Source organism: Furipterus horrens, unplaced genomic scaffold, assembly GCF_987537825.1.
Source record: "Furipterus horrens unplaced genomic scaffold, mFurHor1.1.pri manual_scaffold_4, whole genome shotgun sequence".
Classification (NCBI taxonomy): Eukaryota; Metazoa; Chordata; class Mammalia; order Chiroptera; family Furipteridae; genus Furipterus; species Furipterus horrens.
In genome coordinates this window covers 137,806,128-137,830,348 of record NW_028327174.1, presented here as the reverse complement: position 1 = coordinate 137,830,348, position 24,221 = coordinate 137,806,128, and the positions used below count along the sequence as shown (strand labels likewise).

General features: G+C 37.6%; 1 protein-coding gene across 1 annotated transcript in view; it reads left to right on the top strand.

Annotated features, from left to right (window-relative positions):
• The window catches only part of ADAMTSL1 (ADAMTS like 1), a 400,901-nt gene that overhangs the window by 47,341 nt on the left and 329,339 nt on the right, over positions 1–24,221 (top strand). The window contains exon 3 of the mRNA XM_090274075.1: positions 14,442–14,487. Coding sequence (XP_090130201.1) covers positions 14,442–14,487 — 46 coding nt within the window. The remainder of the gene's footprint in view (positions 1–14,441; positions 14,488–24,221) is intronic.

Here is a 24,221-nt window from a genome sequence, read left to right as displayed (position 1 = left end):
GATGGAAAAGTTGGACTTGATGTTGCTAAAACACATTTGTTTTTATTCTCATTCTTTGCCTCTTTTGGCTACTGAGCACATGTAAGATCATTTGCAAACCTTATGGCATGTGTGTATGTATTATAAAGTGCATGTCCTTCCTGCTAGTGGATCTCAAGCCAAAGGCAGCAAGCTCCCTGGCCCCTACCCCTCGCTGTCTTTCAAAGGGACCAAATACATTGCAGTGACAAATGCAATTTTGAGTAAATATGTGAAAGTAAACATGTTCACAGAAAAGAGCCGAAGTTTCTTTCCTTTGGTAGCTATTTAGTTTCATTTTAAACTTTTCATCTTTGGTTTATTATAGAAAGATTTTAATCCAGTTTCAGAGTTCAAAAATCAGAGCAAATACGAGACCAGCAATTTTTCGTGGCCTGAAATTATTCTTAAAGCATTTCTTTCTGCTCTACTGCTGTCTTCTTCCTTTGTTCCTTCTTACTTTCCTTCTGTCCCACCCTTGCTTTCTCCCTTTTCTTCTTTTTTCAATAAATGATTGTGGAGTCCTAACAGTAAGCCAGGCACTTCGCTCGGCACTGAAGCTCAAAGATCAAACATATAGACTGTTGAAGAGAAAAGCAATAAAGAAACAAAAATATGTTTTCTAATCACTACCCAGTCTTGGCAGAGGGTCTTATATAATGGGTGTGCTGCGGGGCCCAGTGGCACAGTCTCCCTGGTCACCTGAGCCAGGTGCTCCAGGAGCCTCTTCTGTGGGCTCCGTGCACCTTCCTGTTGCAGCTGAGCCCTGAGTGCCATCAGCACATCAGTGGGTGGGATTGCCTCTCAGGTTGACTGTCTGTGAGGACTGGCCACCGGCACAGCAGATGAACTGCTGTGCAAGGGCCAATCCTACAGAGCAGAACTCCCTGCAGAAGGGCTCTGATGCCTGCGGAGACCACCCCATGGGTGTGTTATTTGTGAAGCTAATTCAGTGGTACTCTGTACCGTAATTGAAATTTTTTTTAATTAAAATAAAATATAAACTCTACTTCCAACCAAGATGGAGGCGTAGACAGACGCACTGCGTCTCCCTCCACAACTAAAGGAATACAACTACCTCAAAACTAGAAACAACAAGAAGTTCCAGAAAATCAAACTGCATGGAAGTCCAGCAAACAAAGATATAGAGAAGAAATACTCATCAAGACACGTAGGAGGGGTGGAGCCAGGGCGGAGAGGACATGGTGTGGTGGCAGCGGCAGGCTGGCAGAAAGTGCAGTCACACATTTTAAAAAGTCAGGAGGGACACCTGGGGAGTGTTCCCAGCTCCTCACCGGACCTTGCAGCTCACGATCCCAGCACCAGGGAAAATCAAGCCTCATTGCTTCTGATTGTGCAACCAGTGGGGGTTGGGGCAGAGGCAGAAACTGCCAGTCTCAGCAGAGTCCACTTGTTTAAAGGGCCCCCACAGTCCTAGAATGTCCGCAGACCCACCCACTCTGGGAATGACAGCCAGGACAGCAACTAGAGGAGCGCCAGTCCGTGTGAAAGTGGGAGAGGTGCCTGGAAATAGGGCAAGTGCTGGGCAGGCGACATTGTTCCTTGTCAGACCCCAACCCCACATACAGCACCACAATGTGGTGAAACAGGTCAGTCACCCTGTACTGATGAATCCCTAAGACTCCGCCCCTTACAACATAACAGGAGCCACAGCTCTACCTGGGACATGGAGGCAAACAAACACAGGAGCCTGTCAGAATGAGGAGACAGAGAAGTATGGCCCAAAAGAGGGAATGGACCAAGGTTCCAGTGGGAGAACTAAGCGATGAGGAGATAGCCAACCTAACAGATGAGGGGATAGACAACCTAACAAATGCAGAATTCAAAACACTGGTGATAAAGATGCTCGAAGGCTTGACAGATATGCTTGAGTACAGCAAACACATAAGAGAAGACGTGAAGGCTATGCTAAGTGAAACAAAAGAAAATCCACACAACACCAATGGTGAAGGGAAGGAAACCGGGGTTCAAATCAATGATTTGGAACATAAGGAAGAAAAAAACAGTCAGCCAGTGCAGAATGAGGAAGCGAGAACTGAAAAAATGAGGAAAACTTCCCAAATTTTGAAAAGGAGATGGGCATACAGATCAGGGAAGCATGGAGGGTCCCAGGCAAGCTGGACCCAGAGGGGCCTATACCCGGACACATCATGATTGAGATGCCAAAGGTGAAAGATAAAGACAGAGTCCTGGGGGCAGCAAGAGAGAGGCAGAGAGTTGCCTACAGGGTGGTGCCTATAGGACTATCGGCCGATTTATCAGAGGACACTTTGCAGGCAGGAAGGGACTGGCAAGCAGTATTCGGTATGATGAAAGGCAACCTGCAACCAGGATTACTCTATCCAGCAAGGCTATCATTTGGAATGGAAGGGCAGATGAAGTGCTTCCCAGATAAGGTAAAGCTATAGGAGTTCATCATCATCGAGCCATTATTATATGAAATGTCAAAGGGACTTACTTAAGAAAAAGATCAAAATTACGAACACTTACATGACAACAAACTCACAGCTACCGACAACTGAATCTAAAAATTAAAAACAAACTCCAATTAAGCAAACCAGAATAGGAACAGAATCATAGGTGTGGGGATCATTTGGAGAGTTATCAGCTGGGAGTGGGGAGCTAGAGAAATGGGGAAATGGTGCAGGGACTAAGAAGCATAATCACTTGGTACAAAATAAACGGGGGGAAGTTAAGAATAATATAGGAAAGGGTGAAGCCAAAGACCTTATATGCACGACCCATGGACATGAACTAAGGGGGGTGGGGTAGCTGGTGGGAGGGGGAGTACTGGGCAGAGGGGAGCAAAGGGGGGGAAAATGGTACTACTATAACAACATAATCAATAAAATATACTTAAAAAATAAAATAAAATATACTATAGCTGTCCACATCAGTTTTGCCCAAGCTGAACTTTAAAACTCATAATTTTGTATTTACACACATTATGCTGAGTGAAATAAACCTTACACAAAGGAAAAAACAAATGTTTTTTAAAAGTGAAAAGAGTCCTGGGCAGCTATAGGACTGTGTTGTCGTCTGTCAGAGCACTGACCTCCTGGCTGACTCTGAGCCTGTCCTCTGCATGAGCCCTCTCTCTGCCTGCAATGTCTCTTGTTGCCCACATCTACCTATCAAAATCCTCAATGTTATTTAAAGTTCCTTCCAGCAGGGGCCCTTAATGTCACTTTGCTATATTTATAAGACATTTTGTTCACACCACTTTTAATCACATTTACATAGTCTGACTTGTGTTATAGTTATTTATAAGACACTGGCCCCCATTAGACTATCAGCACTGTGCACCCAGGTTTTATCTTGCTTTTTTTTTTTTTTTTTTAAATACCTTCCTGCCTTGCACATAATAGGTACCTAGTCAGTGTTGAGTGAATATTAGGGCCAGGAACCTCCTATAGTACTTTGGGAAGCAGGAGTAGGAAGGGAAGGAAGGCTGTTTCTTGAATTCTTCTTTCTTCTATCACACTCCGGGGACCCATGTGGCCCACAGGGGACACTCCACCTAAGTTATCACTTCGTAAGTTACTTCCCTCTTATCCACCTGCCCCTTCATCCAATTCCTTCTGTATTCAGTATCTGGGCTATGTCCACTAGTTGTTTACTATGTGTTATCCTGCTGTGTGTTCTCTTTAGATCTATATGGATTTGTTCAACTAAATTTTAACTTTGATAAGGGTCAGATAAATCACTTTGTGTCCTTCACAGTGCCTTGCTTAGTACTCGTTCAGATTGGGCGCTCAATAAATGTGCTAAGTGACTGTAAATCGGCGAGAATTATGGAAAAAACGTATTCAACCAGAGAACCCTGCGCAGGGATTCATTTTCACTTTCAGACTGTGCACTGCACGCCGTCTCACTAGATGGCCTCAGCAGTCCTCTCAGAAAAGACTCCGGCTTCATTAAATGCTGGGCACAATCGTGATGGTTTACAATGTCATTATTCTTTCTTTTTCCTTTTTTGACTCCATGAGCATAGTCCTCATTTTCATAACCCCAGTCCATATTTGTGAGCATGCGATACTTTACTATATAGCGTGTCTGTCTTTGAAGAACAGGCAGAGTTATGTAAAATCATACTTGTTTGGGGGAAAAAAAAGTTGGCAGTGAGTTTTCTAGTTGTAATTTAGAACATACCAAACACTCACAATAGCAAGTAAACCAATTTGAAACTCACAGGACAAACTCCAAAATTCAATCTGTAATATCTTCACATGGGTCTAAATATTAACTTAACAGCTCTGCAGCCTCTTAGCTGATGCAAAAGTACTGAGAAGCTTTCTTTAGTCACCTATGGTTGAGAGAAGATCAAACAACCAGAGATGTCAGCTTAGAATGTTTTCCCTAAACCTACATTATTTCCATTAATATTGAATTTGGTCTCCATATTAAGCTTTAGGAACTCTCTCTGTATACATAAATAAGAGTCTCCAAGTTGGGACAGCATACCAAAGGCTTTTATAATGCGAGATTAGTATAGAACAGAGGTGTTGAATTATAAAACCGAGGTTACAAAAATATGTTACCTGTGCCAAAAAACACTTAAGTCAAGGCCTCAACTTACGGCATTGTTTTTCAATATGGTCCTCCACTAACTTGTATTCTGTTTAAAATTGCTTTGAAAATGCAGCTCTAAGCCTCTCTCTCTCTCTCTCTCTCTCTCTCTCTTTCTCTTTCTCTCTCTCCCTCTCTCTCTCTCTCCCTCCCTCTCTCTCTCCTAAGGCCACATTACAGCCTCTGGCAGATTGAGAACAGCTAGTGTGACACCAGGGCTGTCGGTTCCCAGGCAGCTCACCTACTGATGGATGATGCCTGGCAGCATGCCTCCTTGTTGTTTGTTGTATTATTACAACAGAAAGCATTTTCAAAAGCTACATTTATCAACTTGTCATAATAGTTTGGCTTGTATATCTATTACCCAGAAAAAAAATAATAAATCTCTCCCTCAGCACTAATCTGAGCCACGTGATGCATCACATGCAAAAGAGGCTGTGCAGAACGAATGGGCATCCTGCTTGGGATTCAGGGACCTTTTGACTAATTATTTTAAAAGAGATATTGTTTATGCATGCATCTGAAGTCCCATAGTACCAAAAGCTCTGTCTCCTCCTTGTTACAAGGGTGCTTTTCCACTGGTGGTTGTGTGTGTTGGGGATGCATTATTCCTAGAATTCTGGTGGCTTTGTCTAATGAAGGAGGTTTAACCTCAAATGGGAAAAACTGTGAAGTTTGCCACAAAGAAGGCCCAAGATACCTTTTAATGTTAAGATCAAGTTTTCAAAGGTGAGTGTTACCAGATTAAACATTACTTGTCATGGAGAATCTTGTAAGCAAAATCTTTATTGTTTAAGATAGCTGGTTGTCTGGGAGCACTTGGCTCTGTTGAGGAGTGGAAGGGTAAAGTCATTGTCCGGAGTAAATATACTCCCATTAAATGTTTGTTAAAAAAAAACTTCAAATCTATTAATGTTAACAAAGTTAATGCATACTAAAACATCTCTGATTATGTAGAGATATAATAGATAATGAATATACAAAATAAGTATGATTATCTGTAGATACATTCTTATTGAAATATAATTGACATATAACATTGTATAGGTTGAATGTGTACAACATGTTGATTTGATACATTTATGTATTGCACTGTGATTAGCATTGTAATATTAGTTAACACTTCTATCATGTCAGATAATCATTTCTATTTTGGTATTAGGAACACTTAAGATCTAATCTCTTAGCAATTTTTAAGTTTATAGTACAGTATTGTTGTATATAATCACTATGCTGTGCATTAGATTTCCAGGACTTATCTACTAATTGCAAGTTTATACCTTTAAATATCTCTCCAATTCTTCCCACCCCTTCACCCCTGGTAACCACATTCTTTACGTAGATGCTTTCTGACTACGGGACAGTGCTGAATGGACTTCTCTTGTTAGGATCAAGTGCCGTGCAAGTAAAGTTTCCAAGTGAACAAGGGTCATTTGATTCTCATGAAAGACACACTGAATTAGAATTAAATGCTATTTCAAACATGGAATAAAATGCAGAGAATTAAAAAATGACTTTCTAAGCACAAAAGTGACACAGAGAGCTAAGAGAAAGATGAGAACATGGGACTTAAGAAACCCACAGGGATGGCATATCATCTAACTCCTTTCTTCTCCACATGCAAAGCAAGACTACCACTAGCCACCTGTCATGCATGGACCCCAGTTCTCACCCCTAGGTTTTCAGCATTCACTTTGACCCATGGATGAGGACAGTGAGCATCTGAGGATAGCTTTACACACAGGACCCGGAGGTTTATGTAACTTCCTTTTTGATGGCAAAGTTGATTGGTATCAAGTGTTGTTTCCTGAAAGGACCTCTCACAATAATGTGTCTGTGGAAAATGAAAAGCAGCCCAACAATGCACTTGCATTTGGTTCTCTCAGGTTTTCTCAGAACTTGTTATTCCTCATGAGGTTTTGTATAAAAGCCCCAGAAGTGCAGAAGTGTTTACCTGGCTGGTTGGGGATGTCCTCCTGCTAGATAGCTCCCATGAGTACTGAATTGCTCGCTTGAAGTTAGGGAGGAAAAGAGTTCTCCAGTACTACATAAAAGCCTGACAGTGGCTGTAAATCCACTTGTCTTGCCTAATCTGTGGTCATTTTAGGACCCACTCTAAAGAACCCAGGGTCTTTCTGGCCGGAATTGCTGATGTGGTTTTATGTGTGTTCTCTTGTAAAGAATTCCATTTCCTTTTGGATGACTAAAAGAAGAGAGATATGTAAGCAGATTGACTGTCCTACTTTAGAATTCTTTGCCCACGAGTTTGTATTTAAAAAGTAGGAGGTATTCAGAGAACTACAAAAACCCGTTCTTCCCTAGCTGTACTCTTTGCTTTTTTGGAAATCAAAGGCAAAGCTTCCTGAGCCTGATACAAGGGCAGTCATCCTTGAGAACTCTGGAGTTTTAAATCTACAGTTATCAGATTTTCTTGAAACTGTTCATTAACACTAAGGATGAATATGGATATGTTACCAGAAGGATGTTTGCTTAGACATGAGATGAGAAGAATTTTAAGGTAAAAATTGATGTAGTTTACCAGAATCTTATATTCCTAATGGAAAATAAATATAATATGCCTTGCTCTTTTAAAGATGTAACTTATATAAGCAGAGGGGGGAAAGCCAACAAATTGCTAAAGCCTGAAAAGAGCTATTAATTTTCCATGGCAATTCATCTCTTCTCAGGTTGCTAAATTATGATCATTGAAACAGGATTTAGGTATTGGAAGAGTTGGATAGCTTGTTATGTGTTGAGAGACCAACAAAATATTCCTCAAGCCTATACTAATCCTATTAAAATTGAGTGAATTAAAGTCTGAATAATTCACAAGTAACTTGTGATTTAGGTGATTTCCAGTATTGAGAGAAGGAATTAGTCAAAATTAATAAGTGACTGGCTAGGAATAAAGTGCTGAAATAAATAAGGAGTTTTTGTAAAATTTGGTTTCGCATATATATTTATTTATATCTTGTTCTTTCATACCTGAACCAGTTTCTGAGTCCTTAATTGGTACAGTACTTAACTCTCAAAACACAGTCTTTATAACTACTTCAGAGTTTTCATTAGGAGGATGCATTGACTTAAATTCTGTTATCATGGTCAAGAACTTTCCTCGGAAACCATTTTGGACTAAAATTTCTAATGTTTGTTTTAATTCCCAGAGGCAAATTTCATTTTGTTTAAATGTGAAGGAAACTATTCAGCTGTTTTATATTATGAACTATTTTAAAAAGAAGATGAAGAAAAAGAAAATATATTTTACTGCTTAAATCTCAGATGAGGCTTTTGTGCTTAGATAAATGCCTTGGATGAAGAAATTCACACTTGGCAAGAATTAAAATTCTTGCGGTGGAAGAGTCACTTCATTGCTTAAGTAAAATTTATATTCAGGTTTAATAAATTTGAACTTTAAAAATATAAGCTTCTCTGTCCTGAAGTGCTTTTCCATTATATTTTACTGACAAGAATGGCTCTCTTGGAGATGTTCCAAGTGTACAATGTGTGTCTAGGTATCCTTTACTTACTAGAAGTGGATTTAACAGAATTGAGAAGCAGCTAATGTACTGATGTAGTAATAATAAGTGCAGTTAACCCCAAGGCCAACTCTGCTCAACTTCCCAGATTTAATCTAGTGTTAGTATTTTACACGTCTTAAGCATATCTTGTTCCTTTATTTTTATTATTGTTTGATATGCTTTGGAGTTACACAAACCTGGGTTTCAATCCCTACTTCTCTTTCCTGTGTGTATGACATTAAACCTCTTAATTTTTCTCCACCTCAGTTTTCTCATCTATTAAGTGGGAATAATAAAATCTTGCAGAGTTGTTGGAAGATTGGGTATTATGTACACAAAATAACTTACACTGGCCAGATATCTATAGCAGACACTCAATACAAAGTAGAGGCTGGTCTTATTATTATTATCCATAACTTGATTATGTCTTTTAATAAAGAGAATCTTTCCAAACCCAAGCATTACCACTTTAATATTTCAGTCAATTAAACTAAATAAGCTCCCACTAAGTGATACAATATAGCAAGTGGAAGAATTAATTCAGGGATGGAATTAAATTATTGGCAAATTAGTAGTAGGTGTTAGACAATTATAGGACAGTCTTTAAATTGCAGCAAATGTTTCTCTTTGCACCTTTTATTCTTATGGAAGCATTTTAATCAATATTTTACATTATACTTACAGCTCCTATTATCTAAGGGTGCTCTACAAACATGTGTAAGAATTTATCATTTGAAATATTTGGCAAAAGGATCATTTAAACTATTGATGCAGATTTTATTTTTTTTCTTTTAAGGTTTTTGACTTCTTTTATTTTTAGTAAAAAATATCTCTACAATAGCCCCTAGGCATGTAGACAGAGCTTTTGTAAATTATCTGAGTTGGTGACCATAATTTTTGCACTGCCATTCTAATATTCATTTGACTGATGAAAAATCTAAGACCCTCCTGAGAAGACAAGAGGCATATTCAAGGAGACAAGCAAAGTCTAACACCCAAAACTCCAAACTCCAAATTCAGATTTCTTTACATTCTTCCTTTTATGGAGATAAGATTAGGAAAAGAAAATAAAAGCAGATGAAAAACTTTGTATCTTTTTGAGCAAAGAACTGTTCCAGGTGCTTTTTGCAGTCTTCCAGGGAATTAAATTTTGTTCCATTAAGAGAATTTTGTAAAGACCAAAATAAATGGAAATCCAAAGATGCAATGTCTGATAAATATGGTGGATGAATCAGAACTTCCCAGCCAAGCTGTAACAGTTTTTGCCTGGTCATCAAAGAAACATGCAGTCTTACGTTATCCTGATGGAAGATTATGCATTTTCTGTCGACTAATTCTGGGCAGTTTTCATCGAGTGCTGCTTTCAGTTGGAATAATTAGGAGCAGTTCTTGTTGGAACTAATTGTTTGGTTTTCTGGAAGGAGCTCATAATAGAAGACTCCCTTCCAATCCCACCATATACACAACATCACCTTCTTTGGATGAAGACCGGCTTTGGTGTGGTGGTGGTGATTCATTTTGCTTGCCCCATGATCTTGTTCATTCCACAATTTGTTTCAAAAATGGAACACTTTCATTACATTTCAGTAGAGAATCCATGTGTAAATACAGTCAAGGGGCTTTTTTCCAGTTATGTGGAAACAAAACATCAAAGACATTAACATAACCAAGCTGAGGCAAATAATTTTAAAGCTTGATTTGGATATTTTGAATATGACAGCTATTTCCTGTATGGTATAACATTGATGGATCTCAATGTCTTGATTTGATCGCTGTCTACTTCAACTGGTCTACCCGACCCTGAAGCATTGGCCAGTGAGAAATCCCCAGCACAAAACTTCACAAACCACTTTTTTCATATTCTATCAGTCACAGCAACTTCTCCGTACACTGCACAAATCTTTGTGTGTGTGGGTGTGTCAGTTGCGTTTTTACCTTTCCTGAAACAGTAAAGCATAACATGCCAAAAATGTTGTGTGTTTTCTTCCATCTTCAATATTAAAATGACTACACAAAAATTTACCAATTTTGATAAGTTTTTTAATGCATGCTGATATGACAGCTGTCACAATACAATCTAATAAAATTATTTCGAATCAAGTTAAACATAACTAAGCGCTAATAGAGCCATCTTTCAGAAAAAAACTAAAACTTTTTGACCAACCCAATATTAACTAATTTTCCCAGAAGATAAGTAATATTGTCCCATTTTACAGATGACAAATTGACATATATAAAACAGAGAGGTAAAACCAGGATTCCAGAAAGAGGATTCTAGTTTCAAACTGGGTATTCTAATTCACTACACTATGTCACATATGCTCTTGGAATTTCAAAACTGAAAAACATATCACATTCTGCCAACACTAATGTCTAAATGGTATGCTATCAAAGTCCTCTGGATTGCAGAATTCATTACCTTGTAAGGGCACCATCAACTGGAGCCTACTTTGCATCTTTTCAGACTCAGAAACCTGATATTTTTCAGCAATCACATAAGAAGGGGTCTTTGTCTTGCAAGTGGACTCACAAAGACTTGGCCCATGAGATTAATGTTTCAAACTAAAATGCTGGTTCATGAACTTACAACTGAAAATAGAACTGTCTATCACATGGATCAGAATACTCATGTCAGGATAACTGGCACACTCTGCCGCCTAGCAGTCATGAAAAGCCAGATCACTCTTGGCAAGTCGTTTGGTCTGCATGGCATCATAATGAGGGGTATTTCTGAACATTCATTGGCATCAGCTCAATTCGTGTGAGGCAGCTACATCATGAGAGCAATAGCCTTGCCAATGGGTCATGGAGGACTTCAAGTATATTGGTCCTTTACCTGGGACACTTTTGGGCTGCGCACTGATATCTATGTATCTGTCATTCTTCTCTTTTTTATGATTCTAATGCCTGGCCAGTCTTTTCTTTTCTTTGCCATATTTCTTTGTTAATGCATATTAATATGGTCAATCTGGTCATGGTCAAATGTTTCAGCCTAAGACCTATCTCTTTAAGATAGTCTTTGTGTAATTGTATTTTCAGATAACATTTTCATTTTGATAATTCTCAAGACCTACCACAAAAGCCATCTAGCATTTCTTTCACTGAATATAATTGAGTGATATTCTTAACAGCAAAAACCAAGTCATATTCATTCCCAGAAGTAAATGCATATCGCCCAGCACGTAATGAGAGCTCAATGGATGTTTCTTGAACAAACAAGTGAATTAGGAGGCAGTAATGCATCATGGTTATGAGTGTAAGCACTGATCCCAGATGACCTGATTTCAAATCGCAGCTCCATTACTTAATAGCTGTGTGATTTTGACAAGTCACTTAACCTCCCTTAGCTTCAGTTTTCTCATTTGTAAAATGGGTATAATTATAGTACTTTGTCTCCCAGGGTTCCTGAGATGGGTAAATAAGTAAATGCAATATAACAAACATAGATATGTACCTTAAACCCTATAACTACTAGTTATTAGTATAAGCATTCTCTCAGAATTTCATATTATATTTTTATTTGTTTTTTTAAGTATGATTTTTTAATTTTTTATTGAATGCATTGGTGTGACATTGGTTAATAAAATTACATAGATTTCAGGTGTCGTCGTCGGCAGCCATCCGTCTTGAGAGACGATGGTGTAGCTTCTTAAGAGTCTATCTGCACCGCCGAGAATGGCTGTGCAGTCCGACTCGGGAGTGACACGGTATCTGTCTCCTCCCGTGTTGAATTGACATCTTGTGATGATGCTGGAGTGTCCTCTCCAGTGAAGCTGAAGCTACAGAGCCTGGGCAGGGTGATATGGAGGGTCTGCTGTTGCCCATGCAGCAGACACCCCCTCTCTTCGCAGCTGAAGGATCCAAGGGAAAGACGAGTCAATACAGCTTGGCTTCAGGTGCGCCGCAGGAGTTGCCGGTGTTGACTACAACGTCAAACCGCCTTAGGGACTCCGGCTCCGGATTTTCTGTCGGGGTTTACTCCCCTAGCCTTTCCCCTGAAGAGGTATGCCGCAAGGCAGCGGAGGTTTTTTGGAGTCAGAGTTTTCCTTCAGGTGTACAATTCTGTATTATCTGTATATTGTATTGTGTGTTTGCCACCCAAAGTCAAGTGTCCTTCCATCACCATTTATCCCCACATACCCTCTTCTACCTCCCTGCACTCCCTTTTCCCCCTGGTAATTACCATACTATTCTTGGTGTCCATGAGGCTTTTATTTTTCTTAATCCTTCATCTTTATCACCCAGCCCCCAACCCACTCCCCTCTGACTGCTGTCAGTCTGCTCTCTGTATCTATTAATCTGTTTCTGTTTTGTTTGTTAATTTATTTCATTCATTAGATTTCACATACAAGTGAAATCATATGGTACTTGTCTTTCTCTGACTGGCTTATTTTACTTAGCATAATGCTCTCCAGGTTCATCCATGCTGTTGCAAAGAGTAAGATTTCCTTTTTTGTTACAGCTGAGTAATATTCCATTGTTTAAATGTACCATAGCTTTTTATCCACTTATCTAGTGATGGACACTTGGGCTGCTTCTAAATCTTGGCTATTATAAATAATGCTGCAATGAACATAGCGGGTGCATATATTCTTTCAAACTAGTGTTTGGGGTTTCATAGGATATAGTCTCAAAAGTGGGATTGCCAGGTCATAAGGCAGTTCCATTTTTAGTTTTCTGAGGAAATTGCATACTGTTTTCCACAGTGGCTGCACCAGTCTGCATTCCCACCAACAGTGCACTAGGGTTCCCTTTGTTCCACATCCTCGACAGCACTTGTTGTTGATGTATTGATGATGGCCATTCTGACAGATGTAAGGTGATAATCTCATTGTGGTTTTAATTTGCATTTCTCTTATGATTAGTGACCTTAAATATCTTTTCATATGTCTATTAGTTATCTGTATGTCCTCTTTGGAGAAGTGTCTATTCAGGTCCTTTGCCCATGTTTTAATAGGATTGTTTGTTTTTTTGATGTTGAGTTGTGTGAGCTCTTTATAAATTTTGGATATTAACCACTTATCAAATGTATCATTGAAAAACATGTTCTCCTATTCAGTGGGTTGTCTTTTTATTTTGTTGATGGTTTCCTTTACTGTGCAAAACTTTTTAGTTTGATATAGTCCCATTTGTTTGTATTTTCTTTTGTTTCCCTTGCCTGAGGAAATCTATCAGAAAAAATATTGCTTCAAGAAATGTCTGAGATTTTACTGCCTATGTTTTGTTTTCTTCTAGGATTTTTATGGTTTTGAGTCTAACATTTAAGTCAATGTGACTTATTTTGAAAAAAGCGGAGTACTGCTGTTCTTGTGTCATCACTGAATGTTTAATCAAAAATTTATTGTTTTGGTTCACAAGAGTTCAGTAAAATGAAAACTCCCATGAATTGCTAGTGGGAGTATATAATGGTACAAATTTTGTGGAATGTAATATATCAAGAGCTTATAAAAGTTCATTCCCTTTAGTGCAGCAATTTATCTAGAAATTTATCCTAAAGACACAGAAATTTGGACAAAGCATATGCATGGATATGGTTCATTACATTCTCATTTATCAAACCGCAAATTAGAAATTACTTAAGTAATAGGAGAATGTTTGTTCAAATTGTATCTTTTGATGGAATATTAGATAACTCTAAAAATGTTAACTTTAAAGGTATATCATAGTGAGGGAAAATACCTCCCAAAATTATAAGTAAAAAAAATAAGCTACAGAAATTGTATCAGTGATGTGATTTTTCTTTCACACAGGAGAAAAAAGTCAAAATAGTAATTATTATCTTTAGATGAGGCAACTATGAGGGATTTTTTTATGTAATCTTTTCTAAAATTTCTACAATGAGCATGTATTTTAGAAATAAAAATAATTCTTTAAGAATTACAACTTTTTATATCCATTTTGTAATTTTATAAGACATTGAGTATTAAGTCCAATTTTTATCATATTCACAATATGTTTTTTTATGTGAAATATCTCCAGTTTATACCAGAAATAATTAATAGGATTCACTTAATATTGTTTCAGAAAACTTTGCATTAATGTATATTTGGTTAAATAAGAACTAATTTTAAGTACTTATTTTGACAAGTTTTGAAGCAAAATGAATGCTTAGTTTCAATTTTCATGGAATAATTGATTTATATGTACAACTTTAGGCCTGCTCAATTTAGTATTTGATAGTAACTCTTCTATGCAGAGAAATGATAGGCTCTTAAATGAGGATTAAGAGAGAATTCTTTTTATAAGAAAATAATTCAAATATTAAGCCTTTTCTAGGTATTAATGAGGTGTTTCTTTTTTCTTTTTGTTACCTAGGAGCTGTGAGGGAAGAAATATTCGATATAGAACATGCAGTAACGTGGTAAGTTTTGTGGTTATGATTGTAATAATGTATTTTTAATTGTTTTGGTATATTATTCTTTTATTCTTTAATTCTTTTTCCCTTTTTGTTGAATTTATTGGGATGACAACAGGTTAACAAATTTATACAGGCTTCAGGTGCACAATTCTACAACACATCAACTCTACACTGTATTGTGTGTTCACCACCCCAAGTAAAGTCTCTACCCATCACTATTTATCACCCCCATACCCTCCTCCACCTCCATCCATGCCCACTCCCCCCAGCAATCACCACACTGTTGTCCATGTCCATGAGTTTATTCTTTTTATTTTTTTTAATTTTTTTATATTTTATTGATTATGCTGTTACAGTTGTCCCAATTTTCCCCCCTTAGCACCCCTCCACCCAGTAACCCCCTTCCCTCCAGCAATTCCCTCCTTAGTTCATGTCCATGGGTCATGCATGTAAGTTCTTTGGAGTTTATTCTTTCTTATTTTTTCTCTATCCCTCCCCTCTCCCCAAATTCCCTCAATCCTCAACAGCTATTGCAAATAATGCTGCAATGAACATAGGGGTACATATATTCTTTCAAACTAGTGTTTCAAGTTTCTTTGGATAAATTCCCAGAAGTGGAATTGCTGGGTCATAAGGCATTTTCATTTTTTATATTTTAAGGTAACTCCATACTATTTTCCACAGTGGCTGCACCAGTCTGCATTCCCGCCAACAGTGCAGTAGGGTTCCCCTTCTCCACATCCTCGCCAGCACTTGTTTTTTGTTGATTTGTTCATGATGGCCATTCTAACTGGTGTGAGCTGATACCTCATTGTGGTTTTAATTTGCATCTCTGATGACTAGTGTTGTTGAATATCTTTTCATAAGTCTATTAGACATCTATATGTCCTCTTTGGAGAAGTGTCTCTTCAGGTCCTTTGCCTATTTTTTCAGTGGATTATTTTTGTTTTTGTTTTGTTTTGTTTTGTTTTGTTTGGTGTTAAGTTGTATGAGTTCTTTATAAACTCTGGATATTAACCACTTATTAGATGTATCTTTTGCAAATATGTTCTCCCATTCAATGGGTTGTCTTTTTATTTTGTTGATGGTTTTCTTCGCTGTGCAAAAACATTTTGGTTTGATGTAGTCCATTTTTTTCTTTTGTTTTCTTTGCCCAAGGAGATGTATCAGAAAAAAATATTGCTACAAGAAATAGTCAAAATTTTTAAGTCTTTAATTCATTTTGAGTTTATTCTTCTGTGTGGTGTAAGAAGGTGGTCTAGTTTCTTTTCTTTTCTTTTTTTCATGTATCTGTCCAATTTTCCCAACACCATTTATTGCGTCATCACAATAAATGAGACTGTCTTTACCCCATGGTATATTCTTGCCTCCTTTGCAAATATTAACTGACTATAAAGACAAGGCTTTATTTCTCAGCTCTTTATTTAGTTTAATTGATTTACAAATCTGTTTTTATGCCATTACCATGCTCTTTTGATTATTATGGCCTTGTAGTATAGTTTGATATTAGGTAGCATAATTCCTCCAACTTTGTTCTGCTTTCTCAAGATTTCAGTGGCTATTTGGGGTCTTTGTGGTTTTATATAAATGTTTGTTATATTTGTTCTAGTTCTGTGAAATACACCATTGGCATCTTGATAGGAGTTGCATTGAATCTATAGATTGTTTTGGGTAGTAAGCACTTTTTTAAAAGATTTTATTTATTTACTTTTAGAGAGAGTGGAAGGGGGAGAAAAAGAAAGGGAGAGAAACATCACTGTGTGAGAGCAACATTGATCATTTGCCTCTTGCACATCCCCAACTGGGAATCAAACCAGCAAACTTTCAGTTCACAGGTTGGCACTCAATCCACTGAGCCTAACCAGTTAGGGCTGGGTAGTATAGGCATTTTAATGATGGTAATTTTTTCTGTCCATGAACATGGTATATGCTTCTACTTATTGTGTCTTCAATGTTTTTATTCTCCCAAGTACAGGTCCTTTACATCCTTGGCTAAATTTATTCCTAGGATTTTTATTCTTTTTGAAGCAATTGTGAGTGGGATTATTTTCTTAGTTTCCCTTTATGATAGTTCACCATTGGTGTATAAAATGCAACTGATTTCTGGATATTTATTTTTGTATCCTGCTACTTTACTTAAATCTTTGATCAGTTCTAGTAGTTCTTTTGGTGGAATCTTTAGGGTTTTCTATATACAGTATTATGTCATATGCAAACAATGAGAGTTTTACTTTTTCCCTTCCAATTTGGATGACGTTATATCTTCTTCTTGTCTGATTGCTGTGGCAAGAACTTCCAGTACTATGTTGAATAGGAGTGGTGAAAGCAGATATACCTGTATGGTTCCTGATCTTAAGGGAAAAGTTATGATGTTGGCTGTGGGTTTTGTCACATATGGCCTTTATTACGTTGAAGTATGTTTCCTCTGTTCCCAATTTGCTGAGTGTTTTTATCAAAAATAGGTGCTAAGTTTTATCAAATGCTTTTTCTGCATTCATTTATATGATGTTGTGGTTTTTATTCTTAATATTTTGTTTAAGTGGTCTATCACATTTATTGATTTTCCCAGATTAAGTGGGAGGGGATGACAGCCAGTCTAAGTGGAGGAGATATAGTGGGCAACTTTGGAGGCAGAACTATTTAAAATGTATTCTGGACTGGCTTCTGTGGCTCAGTGGATTGAGCATCGGCCTATGAACCAAGTGTCGCTGGTTCGATTCCCAGTCAGGGCACATGACTAGGTTGCACATCAGGTCCCCAGTTGGGGGCGCGAGTGAGAGTCAACCACACAGTGATGTTTCTCTCCTTCTCTTTCTCCTTTTCTCTCTCTCTAAAAATAAGTAAATAAATAAGCAAAGAAATAAATAATTTTTAAAAAGAACAAAAACAAAATAAAACAAAAAAGATGTATTCTGATCACTAATTTGGGTAGATTGTGCTTAGCGGTATGAAAGAGAAGAATTGAAAGATATATTGAGATTGCATCAGGAATAGATCTGAATGCTATACTTCCACGTTTATATTATTTCAATGAATAAGTGTGGGGGTCACTAGAGGTTTTTTTGTTTGTTTGTTTTTTGTTTGTTTTTTGGTCACTAGAGGTTTTGGAGCAAGGGTATAATATTATAGTTTCACTTTAGGAAGTTTAATTCTTTAGTGATATGAGGGATACACTGGCACAGGAAATAAATAGGGAGCAAGAAGAAATGAGAATTTAACCAGGGAGAAATAAATACAAAAGAGGTCAAAACTGAGATCAGTCTGCAAGACTTAAGCAATTAAAATTGGAGTGATGAGTTGGAGGTGAATAAAGAAAACAGAGGCATGTGTGTATTTAGAGTTCTTGCCCTTGCTGATCCCACTGTTAGAGAAGCTCTTGCATGATGGACATTTTCCTTAGTCTAGTCTCAGCTCAAATGCCACCTCCTCAAAAAAGTTTCCTGGACCGTTTTATCTAATTTCATTGTCCCACTGCCCAAACTCACCCATCACAGTAGTCTATCAATCATATTTTTGCTCTTCTTGTAGCGCTTTTCTCTACCAGATTTGTGTATTTTCTGTTTTCCCAGTCTAGAATGTAAATTTCACAAGGATAGGAGCCTCATTCATTTCATCCACGCCCCAATGCCTAGAACTGTTGACTTACATATAGTAATCATATAGATATTTGCCAAAATGCAAAAAGAGTACCCAGGCTTTTGGAAGAATGTCAAATATCATTATCAAATATAAGAAAGTTAGGAGGTTAGGGAGAAGAATATAATAAATTTGATTTAGGGGCACCACTGAGTTAGACATGCAGGCTGGACTTGTACATGGTATATTGAACTATGCAATGGGTTCTTGATTTAAGGAAAGAGATCTAGGCTCAATATATTAGTAACACAATGTAAGAAATACAGAATTTGAAGACTTGGTAGCAGTTTGTTTGGTAGAGTGTATAGAATGATGAGAGAAGGAAATCTCAGAACTCTGGTGAATGTCTACATTCAGGAAGAAAGGGAACATAGTGCCAAGTAAGCCATCAAAGGCATCATGAGAGAAGTAAAAGAAGAAATAAGAGAGAATTTCTGAAGGTATTCAATAGGATAAATTTTGCAGAGGTTTAAGTATGAAAAAGGGCCAATGGGGGCATACTTTCTACAGTGTATTAGAAATGAAATCATGATTGCAAGGGACTAAAGAACTATATTCATGAGGAAGTGGAGTCTGTGGGTATAAGCTATTAACAGAGACATCTTCATCTGTGGAGTCATGAAAGGGTGGGTAGGTTGTTTGTTTACAATGAGAGGCTCTTGAGAGATGAGTTGACCTATAGCAGCAATTTTCAACCTTTTTCATCCCATGGTACATATAAACTAATTACTAAAATTCTGCACCACACTTAAAAGTTTATTTTTTGGCAAGCCCACAAAAATAATAGATATAATTTTGATTCATTCACATCAAACAGTTATTGTTGTGTTGGCTGTTGCCACTTTTTAATTTGATAATCTAAGGGAAAAGAAGTCGGTGTCTCTGACTACATAGTCAGGCATTGCATGTTTTAAAAATTCTGGAGGCACACCAGTGTGCCACAGAATACCAGTTGCATATTGCAAGCTACTTAGAATAAGGACTTGATTATGGGAAAGTTAACCTTCTTCATACCTTAGATGTGGCTCTTGGCTGGAAAACGGCCCAGCATTCAGGCTCCCTGACAGACTCCTGCAATTGTTATTATTTACTACAGCACTTGTCTAGACTCCAGAGGTATTTTCCCCAGTCTGAATGTTTTTCCAGCGATTTTGTGTATTTTTTTTCCTTCAAATTCTGACCAAGGAAAGCCTGTAGCAGAGTGTTCATTCCTTCCATGTGTTACTATTTGACTCTTGAAGTAAAGCATAAATGTGCCCGGACTTTATGCTGTACAAAGGAAGGCCCTATAAGAAAAACATGGACATATGAGTCAAATGCGAATCTGCATTGTATCAACCATTAAGAACAATGTGATGAACTCTGTGATGCCATAAAGCTTTACAACCTCAATGATGAGAATTACTGGTTAAGATAGATGGTCAAGGTCTGTAGCAAGGATGGGAACTTCATTTCCACTGCCCACATTGATTCTCTTCACTCTGACTCTGTTGCTGATGGCAAATCTTTTCACTGAGTTGCTAATTGTGAAAACTTGTCTCCTGAATCTCAAATCTTATGAAGTTTAAGGATAGCGACCAAACAAAAGAAATAAATAAACAAAAACAGTGTATGAGTAACAGCATTAGTCTAAACACTTTGGAAGTCAATTTAAAGTGCCTAATTAAGATCAAGGGGTTCAGATTAGACATTTAATTTGAATAAACATGAAGATGTGCCCTAAGGCAACCTTTATCAAGAGCCCCAGGGAAGATCTCTGATCCCTAAATGACTCACTTGATTGGTTTGCCAATTCATACCTACTCCTCCTAACAGTATCTTTAGTCTTTCCTTCCAGAAAGCGAGAGCCTTGCAACTTCCCTGAAAAAACCAAGGAGTGTAAATAAGGAAATGTTAGATGAACTATGTCCTTAAGAAAGAAAATATCTACTTGGACTAGCTAGAAATAGTATAATAAGGTATTCTGGCTATGAGAACTATGCAAACATTATAAGAACTTGATCATTCTTCTATTGATACACTCTGTAGAGTGATTAACAATGAAAATTTAAAATTTATGAAATAATTTTTCAGACAAGCCAGGAAAACTGGGAAAATGAGATGTGTTCTCCTCCTTGGCCTTGGGGAACAAGAACCACCCAAAATGTTATATATTTAGCAGCTCTACAAAGAATAGAAAAAGTGTGAATCTTTGCAAGAAATGTGGTTTAGAAGAGCCCAGGAAGCTACCCAGGGATTAAGGAGTGACTCTGGAGGCTTATCTAGCAAGAGACCCTTAACTTTTTTTCAAAACAAGTATCTAAAATGAGACTATTGAACTGAGTATTTCTTAACTTCTTAATTTGAAAAATTGGAGTCGATTATGAAAAAAAATCCTTATGAGATTTTTTTATTTTTTATTTTTTTTACGTTTTGGCAATGTTGCTTCTGTAATGGCCAAAAGTCAGAGGGAAAAAAACTTCAAATTACTTGAAGACTTTCAGTTGTCATACAAAAAATTCAGTGTCAGTTTGATTCTACAAGCTATAAAGAGTTGGCTCCTGTGATGCTGTGGTTTTAAGTCATAGTAGGTCAAAGTCTTAGTCTGCATTTATCTGTGAAAATGCTTATAGTGATAGCTAGAAAATTGTGGGCTGTTTCTGAAGAGCTTTAAGGAAGGGGCAGGCAGACATCTGTTCATGATGCTTTAGGCATTCGTCTACTTAGGATAGTTTGGATCTTTTCCACTATTCCAAAAGCTAAAAAGAAAAGGGTAAGGTCAGAAGACTGATTTTTTTTTTTTAACTACCATATGAGATATCACTTCAATAAAAGGGATGGTAAAGAAAACCAATAAGCTAACATATATTTCCATTGAAAAAGGTTTTCGTAACATTTCTAAAACAAATTTGGTCAATACCATTTTTAATTAAAAGATATTAACCTATTTGATCCTTCTTTTTAAAATTATTTATTTGTTTGTTTATTTATTTTATTTTTAGAGAGATGGGAAAGAAGAAAGAGAGAGAGAAACATCACTGTGTGGTTGCCTCTCACTCGCGCCCCCAACTGGGGAGCTGACATGCAACCTAGTCATGTGCCCTGACTGGGAATTGAACCGGTGACACTTGGCTCACAGGCTGACACTCAATCCACTGAGCCATAGCAGCTATTTGATCCCTTTAATCAGCTAGTTGAGTGAGGGTTTTGTGTCTCTGTGTGTATGTGTGTGTGTGTGTGTGTGTGTGTGTGTGTGTGTGTTTGTGTGTGGTGAAAGCAATGATATATCATGTTATCTGGCACCTAGTGTCCTAAATGGAAATAGAGAAATGAACTAGGCAAAATTTTCATTGAACAATTATTCTTGCTTCCAATGATTATGCTTTCTAGTTCCTTATATTCTCCCTCATCAAGAATTTTTAAATGTATACTTTTCATTTATTTTAGTCTCACTCATCTTATCTGTATTTCCATCATAGGTCACTTCTGATGTCCATTTTATCTATTACTGCTGCAGTGCAGAAATGGCCAGACTAAGTCCCAATCACTGCTGACCATGAACTTGGTCAACTCAAGCTCTCTACCCTCTGTCAAGCCCTCTTTGCTACGCCAAAATTCTTTTATTTTATGATGCTTCCACTCAGTTTCCTCAGTGGCTCTTCTAGACCTTTATGCTCTTTCCCAAGTCCAACTCCCTTCCTTCACTTTCAGCAGATGACTTAGAAAAATTTTCTACAGAGAACCTTGAACCTGTTCTTCATGTAGTCTCAACTTTACTCTTCTTCAGAAATCTCTCTATACCCTTGTCATTTCGTTCTCAGTTTGTGTCTGCTTTCTAAGAATAAAGTATATTCATATGTCCTTTTACTTTATCAAGATTCCTCTTCCTCTTGTCATCCACTATCTCCTCTGACATCAAATATACCCTTGCCTCCACATATCACCAGTTTCTCCGTCTAGATCAGCAATTTTCAACTGGTGTGCCACAAGAATTTTTAAAACATGCATTATCTGACTGTTTAGTCAGGGGCCCTGACCTCTTTCCCCTAATATTGTCAAGTTAAAAAATGGCAACAATCAACACAACAGCCATCCAGTGTGAATGAATCAAAATTATACTTATTTTTTATCACATCAGTAAAAAAAAAAAAAATATTTTTTTTGGTGTGACACATAAGTTTAGTAATTAGTTTATGTGTGCCATGAGATGAAAAAGGTTGAAAATTACTGTAGCAGCTGCAAATAAGCCATGGTGCTACTTGTCAGGGCCATTTATTTTTAACTTATTCACTCATTCTCTTATTTAATTTTTCAGTTATTTAACCAAGAGTTATTGAGCACTAAATTCTTATTGTGCTTTAGGGATGTGAGGAGCTGCTTTTATTAATACAAGAGAAGGGTGCCATTCCCCAGGGAAGTCAGAGTTTAGTGGAAAATACAAATACATATCATATAATTGATTTAAATGTGTGAGCACTATCAGCACGGAGGCAAAAGCACGAAGACCTAAAAGGTTACGGAAAGGCCACGTCTGATTCTCTCACCACAGTACACCTGCTCCCTAACACAAAGAGTCCAATGCTCTGCTTCTGAAACCATGCCCCAGGAAACATAGCAAACACACATGGCAGCTGTGGGATATTTTAAATAGTTCAAGCAAAAACAATACCTGCATCTGTTGGACACTGTGCGAACTCCTACATTATGCTGTGTTTCTTTCCATGACATCTTTATGAACTTGGGTTTGCTTTGATTAAAAAGCAAGGGGACAAGAAGTAAGGGTGGCACTGTCCAACTTGACTTCAGACTTTAAGAAGTTGTATGGACCAACAGGTGCACATATGTCATTAGTGAGTAAACATGGTTATTTATGAATAAAATAAAATATTATTTTCTTTCAAGTTATATGTACTTTTCTTTCAAATTGCTGCTATGTTGTTAGAAAATAAATACTTATTAAGTCGTTTGGACCTAACTACTTGATAAGTAGAACTGTTAGACCTAGGGGTACCAAAGGAAAAATTACCGAGACATGAAAGGGGCTGTGAACAGAAGTTTGGTAAACTCTATCACAGGGTAGGAATTCGGCACACATGATGAATGAAAGAATGAATGACATCCTAGGTGAGATGACACTTGAGCAAAGCCTTTCAAGATACTAGAAATTTTTTCCATGCTACATTGAGAGCGTTGTGAAAAATAGAAATGGAATTCATTCAACAGTTTCCACTGGGACCTACTATGTACCAGGCACTTTTTATAAGCACTGAGGTAAAATTGTGACAGAAAGAGAGTATCCTGTTCTCAAGAAGCTTACATTCTAGTGATAAAAGGCAAATAATAACTAAATAAAGAAAAGTATGACAATTTCAGGTAGAGAAGAAATCTGAGGGAAATAAAGCAGGGAAATGGGACAGAAGGTGACAAGGGTGAGGTTGCTCTATATGGGGCAGTCAGGAATTCTCTCTGAGGCCACATTGGGTCCACTTAATATGTGCGAAGGGCGAGGTCATGAAGTAGCCTGGCTCTTTTTGGGCCTGGTGGGTCATTTTGTGAGGTGCAGTATAAGGTACGTTGTGGCAAAAGAAGTATTTATTTGTACTGAAAAGTATGAACTTAGCCCCAAATGTTAATTTGTAAAGGGGCACTCTCAGCCTCTCACTCAGGGCGCTGGGCCTTGTTAGGAAGAGCAGAGGCTGACAGAAAGCGGGAGCACCCTCGCTACTCCCACCGTGCATTTCTCTTCTCTCGGTTGCACAGACTGAAACGTATAAAAGGGAGCAGAGGGAGTTCGTAACCTCAAGTAGAAAGTCTCTTAAATGGGAAAAACATTCTGAGGGAAAAATGTTGGTTTCTTCTTAATAACTGTTCAAAATCCCCCACCTACTAGAGGGGACATTCTGAGGGCAGCCTGGGCAGCCTGGGCGGGTCTCCCTGAGGCTGATTCAGTTCCCTGTCAGTGGATGATGGAAATGTCCCTCTTGCCAGAGCCACCCATGCCTCTCTCCTTGCTGACCCGTCAAGCTGAAAACATGAATTTTCCTTATACTTCAATTTTCACAGAGAAAGAGAGTGCTCTCATTTTTACATCTAGTAGGACATGTTTTTTTCCAAGTAACTAT